The 11,568-nt window shown below is 42.9% G+C and overlaps 1 protein-coding gene across 2 annotated transcripts in view; it reads left to right on the top strand.

The window, feature by feature from the left end:
• Positions 1-330: 330 nt before the first annotated feature.
• fez1 (fasciculation and elongation protein zeta 1 (zygin I)) overlaps positions 331-11,568 on the top strand; it is a 29,560-nt gene continuing 18,322 nt past the window's right edge. The window contains exons 1-4 of one of the 2 annotated variants that reach the window (XM_085798720.1): positions 331-659; positions 4,173-4,538; positions 9,145-9,232; positions 11,271-11,357. In XM_085798720.1, the coding sequence (XP_085654846.1) occupies positions 4,204-4,538; positions 9,145-9,232; positions 11,271-11,357 (510 nt within the window). In that variant the 5' untranslated portion in view covers positions 331-659; positions 4,173-4,203. Of the gene's footprint in view, positions 660-4,172; positions 4,539-8,515; positions 8,777-9,144; positions 9,233-11,270; positions 11,358-11,568 lie in introns of those variants that run through there. The other variant, XM_085798721.1, reaches the window with a different exon arrangement.

Here is an 11,568-nt window from a genome sequence, read left to right as displayed (position 1 = left end):
AGTGACTCACCACCGAGCCTCTTTCTTTCTGTGTTCAAGTGAATTCTACAGATTATTGAGGTGGGGGCTCTATGCAGACAACAGAGGGGGAAGCTGGTGACACAGTAAACAAGGTGTGCAGATGTGCTACCTTGCTACAGAACCAGACCTCCTGCTCCCCCCCCCCCCCCTCTCCTCATGAATATTGGGGAATTAATGCGAGCAAGGAGGGAGGGAGGGGGGCAGGGACAAAGAGAGAGGAGAGTGATGGAAGAAAGAGAGAAAGGAGGGGGAGAAGGAGGGAGGGAGGGAGGGGGGTGATGTCGTCAGAGGCCTGGGCATTGCGCATGCGCAGTGGGAGCAGGGCTGGATGCCTATTGATTGGAAAACAACGGGCTGTGGGAGGACGGACAAGGGTGGCTGTGGGATAACGGGTGAGGGAAGGGACACAGACCGAGGCTCACACACCACGCTGCTGCCATCTTTACTCCCCCCAACCCCCTCTTCTCTTCCTCTTCCTCCTCCTCCACCTCCACCAGCTCTTTATTTCCTCCTCTCTTCCACCCTGGGATGACTGCTCCTCCGTCTCCGCGAAGGAACACGCAGATCCTCCTGGTGTAAGCGGCTGCTGCCTACACACACACCTCGCACGGAACGAACGGCGGATCCATCCACTGCAGGTAAATCCTTCCTTCTTCCTTCCACCTGTCCGTCCGTATTCCGCCCACTCAGCCCTGACCCCCCCACCCCGCTGCGAGGTCCGGTCCTAGCTTGTGCATCACCTTCCCATCCCGTCCCATCCTTTGCCTTGTAACCATGGTTTCCTCCATCTCTCCGTCCTCTCTACTCTCTCCTCCTCTGTCCCTCCCCCACTCTCTTCTCCTTTCTTCCGCTGATGAGCCGATGACCTGGACCTGCTGATTGAATGATTTCCATTTCTGCCTCAGTATCCAGTCTGTAATGTTTTTAGGCAAATGTGCCTCGCTGATACAGTCACATAGGACGATTTAACAGCGGTTTTTTTTATGTAGATCTGAATGAATAATCAGCCACAGGCCAAAACAAATGTATTTCCATTTCATATTGTTGACATACATCAGGCTTCATTCATAAAGAATTTGACAAAAATAGTAAATATCAGAGAGAGACACAGTCTGATATGTGACGAATAATTGTTAGAATAAAAGTAAAAAAAAATGCTTTAAAATCAATAACATTATTATGGTGTCCCTCCTCATGCACAGTGAACAGAGCATGAGATTTGGCTCCACTGCATGAAATGACATCAGCTCATGAATGAACGGCTCTTTTTTCATACCTGTATCCTTGTGGAGGAGGAGGGAGATACACCTGAGACCACTACCACCACCACCACTCTGTGAAGGTCACATACAAATAACACAAAACAAACAAAAAAAAGGCTGACACACATCCCACCACAACACCACATACAGTGCAGTATACCTGCACACATCTCTAAGTACTGTAACACTTTCCACAGGGCTCCACCACACTGCTGCCAGCTCCCGTGCGGCTGCTTTGATTTCTCATCTCACATCTGTTAGAACCAAAAAAATATTCCAGCACTTTCCTGGTCCGTCTCTCCGAGCAGGAAGGGCGCCGGATGACTGGAAAGTGCTTTTAGGAAATTGGATTGGCTGTTTTTTCACGGTGCCAAATTTTCAAGCAGCAGTGCATCAGCAGCACAAAAAGTCCCTATGGCAAGGTTAGAGTCAGCTGCTGAGGGCCACGGTCACGGTGGAGCCCAGACGACCTGGTGTCAGTGATCTGTTGACAGACACAAGCTGTCAATCACTGTCATGGAAAGGAGGCAGGGACTTTACTTCACCCCTCTGAAACTCAGGAATAGCGAGAGTTCAGATGAAAACACAAACAAAGACAAACACAGCAGCGGGACACAGAGAGAAGAAAGCTATAGAGGGAGCCAGGATGAGATTGTGGAAAACAATATCCGGCTGTAGACGGTATAGCAGCACTTTGCTGAGTAGTGTGGTGAGGAAGAGGAGGAGGAGGAGGAGGAGGTTTGCACAGGCTCGTCCCTCTGTGCTCACCCACTTAGGCCAGGCCACGGTCCAGCAAAGCACAAAGGATAAAATGTAGTCCTCACTACTGTAATTACCCCGTGTCTGTCGGCCTGACCGCAGCACAACTTCTCTGAAAAGTCTGACTGCAGCGTTTCATCCACCTGGAGAATGAGGGATGCTTCTTTTTCTTTGCAGAACTACACCCTTTGAACAACTTAATAGTCATTCCGCAGCAATTTTCTATGGTTACTGACATTTATTCTCTCTTATTATATTCAATTTTTGTCAACTTCTGAGATGATGTGATGAATTCTAGTAGGAAAGAACTAAGCACAATAACTAAGCAAAATAAATAAATCTTTTAATGTAGTGGAGTAAAAATCTATCAGGAGCTTTCAATAAAAATAACACTCAAGTAAAATACAGATACTAACATAACTAATATACAGTACTCAACATGACTCTATGTGTTATGATATATTATTAGATTATTTTTATTATAATATAGCTAATATAGAATGTGCAGATCACAACTTGTCCCTTGGATTGTGTATTTGATGAGTTTGATGAGGGAAACCAAGAAATTCCATTAGCCTCCGTAGCGTAGCTCTGAGCAGCTCGCGTCTCTGCTCCGCCGTTCTAAAAGTAGCTTGCACCGACAATTTGAACCTACTCCTAAAACTATAGGGATTATGGCAATGGGCCAATTTGCCAAAATGTTGAACTATCCCTTTAACTGTTCATTTAAAATCTAATATTTTGTTTGTTTGTTTGTCTTGTGGACCTCAGGAAGAATAGTCGTCACCGTTGTGACAACTATTGGGGATCCATTTAACAATAAACATGTACTTTATTACTACCCAGTCCTGATAACAATATGCACAAGTATATAACTCTACAAGCTGCTCAGAGCAGTGGAATGAACTCTGAATACATCTAATCATCAGTGTTTCTGGGAGGAAGTTTAATGTTTTTTCTAAACTTGGCTGCACTTGACTGATGTTAATTGTTTGTAAGAGCTCAACCCCAAGTTGAAATGTATCATAGTACTCACTGTGTTGGGTAGATATTTCATGTGAAGTTCGTTCTGTGGTGCTATAGACACACACTGAATATATTAATTCTAGAGTAAGAAGAAGAACCTACGTATATCAAACATATTGTAGGCTGTAAATGTCAAAGCTTTTCTTCCAGTTAATAAGTTGAACTGTTGTCTGTTTTTCTCAGTCTCAACAACATATTTACCTCCTCTTATGAGCAGTTTGATTTGATTATATCTCTCTCAGTGGTGTGTCAGCTGCCTGTGTGACAAGCTAAACCAAATACACAAGGGACATCATAATAAAATGAAGATGAAAGAGCACAAATTAAACCATGGAACTCCCGTGACCTCCTGAAGGAAGACGCTATATTTAATCCAAATAGTTTGAAGTAACTCAAGTGTGTGTGTGAAGCCCAGAGCTGGTGAGGAGGCTGTGATTTTATGCTGTAAAGTGGGTCCTTGTGTAAAAACTGATAGAAAGGCTTGGATTGACATTGAAGCATGAGTCTATCTCACTGGTCTCAGAGCAGCAGTATAATTATCTGACACAATTTATGACACCATTTGTTAAAGTTGTTAAATACATCTTTACACCAGATACGTAACATCTAAACCCCAGAAGAAACCCCTGCCCTCTGTAAAACATGTCATACTTTGACAAATCTTCCTCTGATTTCATGTCCCAGAATCCTCAAACCTCATCACTTCATTCCCAGTAGAGGCTACTTAATTAACTGTGGTTTACCAGTAAAGCCAACTGGTTGGGTCCTCCCCTGGGACCTGGTCCCCTTCTGGCACATCTACCTCCATCTCCTTTTTGTCTAGACAGCGTGGTGCCACTCCACCTGAGGTAAAGCAGGCATGATTTAGGAGGCGCCGGATAAACCCTTCTGGGATGTTGGTAAATCCAGCAGATGGGGACAGATTGAAAAAAAGAAAAATCATGAGAGACGTTTGTGCTGATCTGGTCTTTGTTCTTAAACATATTCACTGCAGCAGTGGTCTGAGGAGAAAGTGAAACAGTCAGTTTTACAGGCTTCGCTGATTTAGCAAAAACTTTCAACTCTTCTCCGCCTCTGTGTTGTGTTGTGTTGTGTTGTGTTCAGGGCTCAGACTTCAACCTGACGAGGGGACACCATGGAAGCCCCTCTGGTCTGTTTGGATGAGGAGTTTGAGGATCTCCGGCCATGTCGGATGGATGAGCTGGACCATCCAGCGCTGGATCACTCCTCCTACTCCACCACCACCACCACCACCACCATCCCACTGGCTCCCATCAGCCGGGAGGACTTCTCCGAGCTGGAGAACTTCTCTGAGATGATGAGCTTCAAGTCGATGGAGGACCTGGTCAACGAGTTTGATGAGAAGCTCAACGTCTGCTTCCACAATTACAACACCAAGACGGAGGGCCTGGCCCCCATACGCAACCAGTCACACAACCAGGAGGATGAGGAGCGACTGCAGGATGAAGAGTGAGTGACCACTGTTGATACTGTGTAGCTGTTAAAGGGGGCATATTATGGAAATATCACTATTTGAAGACTCGTTAACTTATTTGTCTTGCCCTCTGGCTCCCAGAATGTGAGAATTGACAAAAAAATCTGTAATTTTTAGGCGCCTTAGGCTGAAATCCATGTGGTTTTACGAGCTGTTCCCTCAGTTGTCTTCCAGTGATGTAACTAGTTTTTCGAAATTGCATAATCCCACCCACATTTAAAGGAACAGGCACCAAAACAAGCCATTCTGAACAGGGCTGTTTTATGAGGATGAAAAAAGCTGTGATGTTTGATCCTTGAGATATTTTGACTGAAGCATGTCACAGACATGTCTTTAAGACACCTGGGAACTATTTTAATTTGTGGAAAGGGGGCATAATATGTCTCCTTTAAATGAAGCTCAGTTGTCTTTTGCTTTTTGCTTGTATTCATCCTTCAATAAGCAAAAGGACATCAGCATCATTATTTTTCTTTATGTCTTTTTAGACCTAGACCAGAAACAAGAAATAAATGCAATACAAATTACATCACAGATGGCAGACAGACAACAACAGGAAGAACCAAAACTATGATTATATCTCTTATCACTTCCAGCGCTGAAACAACATGTGTTTGGCTGGAATGACACAGCAGGTTTTCTGATTTGTGCACATGCACAGATGTGTGAGTGAGTGAGTGGTTATTACTCTTTGGTCCGTGTCTGTGTTAGTACAGTGTTTTTGCTGGAGGGAGAAATAGAGAGAGCAAATAGTGCCATGTTTGAGAACGAACAGGGCCGTAGTCTTAAATCTACGGCTTGGTTTGGCCACTTGTATCATCAGCATCATCCTGATAGATGTACCATGGGATGTCCCCAGACCCTCAGGAGGCCTCACAGGTCTAAACTCTGACATGTTCAGTAGAGGATGAGTTGAAGTCAGTCATGTGACACCAGCTCCTCTTCAGGCCATCATTACTCTGAGGAGGAGAGGAGGTAAACAGTAGAAATGTTGCTATATCATTTTGTCCTTCTGATTCCTTAACGGAGTATTGATCCAACACTGTTGCGTTAAAAAAACCCAACCACCAGCTGTTGTGTAGTGAATGAATGATATATCTGTCCATCATGAAAATAAATGTCAGAATAAATAACACTTCCTACACTCGTTGTCCCAACACTTACACCTCCAGTTGAAACTGAAGCCTTGCACACTGTGTAGGCTACACATTGGCCTTTTAACTAGGACCTTCCAGTGGATCATGTTGCTGCATTGCTGATATTTTGCTAACACATGCTTTATGCTACACTAATTACTTAAGATCAGTTCTACGTCTCCTCGATACAGCAGTTATCAGTGGCTGCAATGGGAATTCTGAGTTTGCAAAGGAGAAAGCTGTTCAATCCAAGTGTGATACTATTATTAATAAGGTATGATGTTTATCAGTGCTTGGATTTGATTTTAAAGGCAATATCAGATTCTAGTAATAATAAAAAAGAGAGGCAATGGAAGTGAGTAAATAGATAAATAGATAGGAGAGACGAAGAAAAAAGAAGAAAGAAAATATTCATATTTTTCAATTTCACTCACACACAGATAACAAACAGAACTAATACATTTACATTTGACTGTTTGAACTCTTGCATAATGTCACATTTCAGGGCTTGGAGGTTGGTAGTGCATCCTGCAGGGCCATCAGAATAATAGTAAGGAAGGAAAACAAATATTAAGGCCTAGTGATTAATTACAGCCAGGCTCTCAAGCATATACAAAACAGAGCCTGTTCCTCCAGCTCTTTATGTTAATTACACACCAACACAGTCAACATGCTGCTACCCTGGCCATTTACAACAGATACACACTCGCAGCCAAGACAGGATCCAAACAGGGGCAACACACACACACACACACACACACACACACACACACACACACACACACACACACACACACACACACACACACACACACACACACACATATACAAAACCAGAAGCCAAAATCTTTCCACAAGCAGATCGCAACATCCCAAAGAAGCAGTCAATCAGCAGGGTGACGCCGCCCTCCCCAGCTTCAATAGTCAGGCTGCGTGTTGAATTATTCAATGTGCAGCAGTTGTATGCTTCAGTTGGCTTTGCCTGGGCGGCTGTGTCTCTGCCTCTCCACCAGCTGACTGCCAGATCCTCCTCCTTTTGCTCTGAGGCGGAAACACAGACGTCCTCACGCTGAGTGGATATGAATCAGGTTAAAAATAGCCTCATTGTAGGTGTAAGAGAAGGAGAGCTTTTAGGAAGGGAAGCACATGATATTAAATAGCCGGTCAAAACACGTTTGCATTCCCGCTGTGACGCAGGGTTTGTGCGTGGATGGGATTTGACAGCACTACACTAATCTGCATGTTAAACCTACCTAATGCCATCCGCTGATGTGTTATTGCACACGTGAGGAGACAAGTATAGATCTGTTATTCCAGTCCAACCAACTGGTCCAGTCTCCTCTGGCTTCTTTGTCACTGTTCATCAATGTCAACAATGTCTTCTCATTGTTCCTCCCTCATAATAATTCCTGCATCAGCCCCCCATGCTGTGGTTTCAAATACAGAGTCTCTGCTACTCAGACAACACAAGCATAAAGTCAGATATTATTAATCTTCATAACCTGGTGATTTCCTGTGGAATATGAGAAGAATCATCTCTCCTAGTCTGACTCTAAGCTAGAAACCAGTCTGTCACACATTTTTTTTGGCCTAATCCCTGCAGTTGCTTGATTAGAGTCCAGATATAAGTGAGTCCAACAAGCTGATGGGGAACTAAAATATTAAACAGAGTGATTTCTCCTCGGTGGCTGCAGGCCAGCAAACACAGCGGGACGGCTTTGTAACATGGAGTCCCGGCTCCTGCTGGCCAGATGACCAGACTGGTTCCCCTGTGTCATGCTGGCAGCTTGAGCTGTTCATGCTCTGTTGTGGTGTTTTGGTTCAGCTTCACATGATGGAACGGTTTGATGCTTCAGATGAGAGCTACAGTAGATGGCCACTTTGGAAACACTCCTGTCCTGACCATGTTTTCATTTGAAAACTCACCAGTGGGTACTGTAGGTGCTAGTCTGGAAGTCATGATGGTAGATGTTCACTCCCTATTTTGGTCTTATCAGACTTGACTACAGTGGTGAATACAACCAGGATAATGAAATACAAGTGTGTTGTCCTTGTTGTCTTTGCAGCTGTTCTTCTAATTTACATCTACATCTGTCTTGCTTGTAGCATTTTCTGTGGATAGCTTCCTGTTGATACCAGTGTCCAGTGTATGTGAATGGTCGCATATCTATGTGTTTGTATGGTGTGTAGACAGTCTCTCTTTTACAGAGACAAAAAACGTTATCTGGACAGAGAGTAAGAGAGTTAAAAGTCTTTATAATCAAACCTATTAACTGAGGAACTGAGCATAGACTGTGTACCTATGCAGCCTAAAAGGAACCAAGTAAAAAAAAAAAAAAAAAAAAAAATGAAATGAAAACAAAATATCAAAATAGAACAGATGTAACAAGGTGTTAGCTGTCTTAGCTTAGCATAAAGACTAGAAATAAGGGGAAACTGTTAGCCTAGCTCTATCCAAACATAACTCCACCTCTCTGCAGCTCTATAACACAGGATAAGTAAAGCACACAGTGTGCAGGGCCTTTCACAGCTATTTTGTCTTATCAGCTGTAGTGTGTTTTACACAATTTCATTTTTTGACACATCCCTGACTAATGTAAATTGGTGGGTTATGCTGCTAAATATATTCATCCTCAAACTCAGCATCTTTTTTTTTTTGTTCAGCGTTGAGCAGTTTAAAGATAACAGATGAAACATATTCATGGTGGATAAACAATCATCTGTTGTCCCCAGATTGTTGTCAGTATTAGAACAGTTTTGATTCTCTTATATAAGCTCTTCTTAGTTTGCTTAGTTTCCACAGGGAAGCAGCATATTGAAATGTTGTGCTGCTCTGTGCATCCATGGCACGCAGACATGGCCGGTGAGGTAAGCTGCAGGCTCAATGGTGTCCACTGTGTGAGTGGGTGTGGGCAGTGCCACTGGGAGCAGGGCAGCCGGCCTGAGCCAACCTCTGACCGGAGGAGGAAAAAACACAAAAGCTCCCAGACAAAGGCCGCCTCTCTTCCAGTTTTATGTCATTCCCACTCAGACGTCGGACACTTGCTCCGGCTGCAGGCAGAGACCACTGGCACAATGATGTGAGAAGCTTTATCTAAATCTCTGCTAAGGATACCTTTAAACCAGTAGTAAGCTGTGCTTTTTTTCTGTTGTGCATTGTTCCTCTGCAGCCTCCAGCTCTGCACATTGACCACCATCATTGACTTGTCACATTGAAATATTGACTGAGTTGCAGGCTGAGGAAGACGGGGCCGAGGAGACCGCCTTTATAAGCAGGGGGATAAAACAACACACCAAACTCTGGTCTAATGCTGTTATATAACAGTCTAATTACATCATGTGTGGATACACCAACTTAAAACAGGACTGTCTTCAAAGCTCCAAAGTGGCTTTTTGCTGTTGTTTTTCATTTATGTCTGTTAAGTTACTTGTATTTTTTTTTTTACAGTGTGTGGGATGCTCTGACTGACAACTACATCTCCACCTGGGACGGCCCTGACGCAGAGGGACTCAACGGCAACATGTCTGACCACGAGGTACAAGTCATCTATGTCTTTCTCTGTGGTTTAGAGCTGGGAAGAAAAAGACGGTTTGTGAAAGAGAGACCAACCAGCAATCAATAATCTTTCTGCTTAATTTTAGAAAAACTGAATTTAATCATTTTCTTATAATGTTATAATTTTAAAATGTGTTTATTATTGAAACTTAGTTGCCTTTATTTCTTGTTCCAGCTCACTTCTCTGTAACACTTTATACAGTAATAAGTACACATTAGTTAAGCATTAAATATCATCATTTATACCACATGAATACTCATTAGTATGTAGTTCATAGACACAGTTAAAAAATGTTTTACTCATCATTGATAAACACTAACTGTATTTATAAACTACATACTAATGAGTATTCATGTGTTATAAATGGAGAATACAGCATTAATACTTAACTAATGCTTAATAGTGTGTACTTATTATAAAGTGTTACCCACTTCTCTTCTATTTGGTCTCTGCTACTCTAGTATCTTTTGTGCATTTTCTGCAGTGTGATTTTGTGTAGCTGGGCTCAATGTGAAGCATTAATCATGGACCACTGGTTCCTGGCTCCAGTGTCATGTTTATTTACCACTTTCATGCTGAAATGTTATAATAGTTTTATTAAAACTATTTAAGCCAACTCTGGCCCTGAAAACACTCTCACAGAGCCAGAAATTCTGTCACCTTTTCCATATTTTGGGCTTTTTGCAGTTGTGGGGTTTATTCAGTGCTTATCTGTTATTCCACTGCTGCACTTTGTTGAATAAATGTTTACTAATGTCTGTCCCACCAGTTTAGTGGTGGTTCTACAAGTCTGTTAAAACAACGAGTCACTGTGTTTCATGTTGAGCAGCTCACTGGTTCATTCTGTCAGAGGCTGAATCTCGCTCTGACACTTGAAGACATGCTTGACCAACCTTGACTGGTCTGTTATTCAGCAGAGGCCTCCCTCATCCTCCCCTCATCCTCCCCTCATCCTCCCCTCTTCCTCCCCTCTTCCTCCCCTCATCCTCCTCCCATCCTCCCCTCATCCTCCCCTCTTCCTCCTGCTCCCTTAATTGGCTGTCACATGCAGCCGGACGGCGGCAGCAGCATGCACTTAGCAGCCTGGTCCATGTTTGGGCTGGTCAAGGCCAGAGCAGACATTCAGTCCAGAGGGAGAAGGTTGTTGTGAGAGGAGAGCGCAGCTTAGTGCTCACATTCATGACTCATACTTTAACACCAGTGTTGGAATTTTCACACATGACATATAAATATCTACCATAGTTTTTTTTATTTTGTATTAAGTGCACGTTTCTTCTGCCACATTGGACCATTATTTTACTGTTTATTTGAAAACGTGGCAGACCAACAGAAGACATCTTCTTTTTGTGAGCTGTACTGTAGATCGTTCAGCAAAAATATAGCTACTATCACTCTGTATCAGTGACTAGCAGTAGATACAGGCTCTGTAAGAATCCACTGCCATGCTGAAGACTCTGAAGCTGTGATATATGATACTGGTGCTTTGACCTACAGTAGATGCTACCCATGCTAATATGCCAATTAACCGTTGTAAAGCCAGGTACGAGTACAATGTCAATCAGATCATTTAATGAAAAAAATGAGTATTCTAAGATTTGCTCATTATCACTAAACCACAATAAAGCTGAGGTTGATGGGAGGACATCACCCTACAAGCTGAATGTTTGACCTTATGATAGCAAGATAATATCAATGAGCGATTTTTAATTCTTTCAAATTTCTTGTCAGTCGCCAAATAGAGGAGGAGCTGTGATATTTCAGGACGGACACAGCTGACATGCAGCCAGATCTGTTCATGTTACACCAACTGCATGAGAGTCAGATATTGCAAATGAGTACCAAATGCATTCATGTTTAACCATGATGATACCAAATAACTACTGTAGACTGATCCTTTCGTCCCACACGCTAATCTTGACTTTTAGATTATTATTCCAACACAGAGGAAGCTTTGCCTGGCCGGCCTCTTTTTGTCAGTAAACCATTTCCTTGTTGTCTGATCCTTGTGTTTCTGCAGATCCATGAAAAAGAGGAGGAGGAGATGAATGAGAAGAACGACAACGCCAAATGCCTGAATGAGGAGCCTCTCATCACAGCTGATCAGGTGTGTGTTCACTGAGACATTTTTGTTTACAACGGTTTTCTTTGTTGTACTTCCCATCGTAATCTTTTAGATATTTGTGCAGTACATAAATCTGCTGTTTGTATTTAGTTTTTGTCAGTCAGTGTTAGGGTTAGAATGAGGTTTTGGGTTAATAATGTAGAATTGTTTCAGAGCTTTCAAGACAAGTAAAAAAACAACAACACTGAATGCC

This window comes from Trachurus japonicus, chromosome 14, assembly GCF_045865225.1.
Source record: "Trachurus japonicus isolate A0001 chromosome 14, Traja_1.0".
Classification (NCBI taxonomy): Eukaryota; Metazoa; Chordata; class Actinopteri; order Carangiformes; family Carangidae; genus Trachurus; species Trachurus japonicus.
The sequence above is the reverse complement of the archived record's forward strand: the minus strand, read 5'-3'. Positions and strand labels throughout refer to the sequence as shown.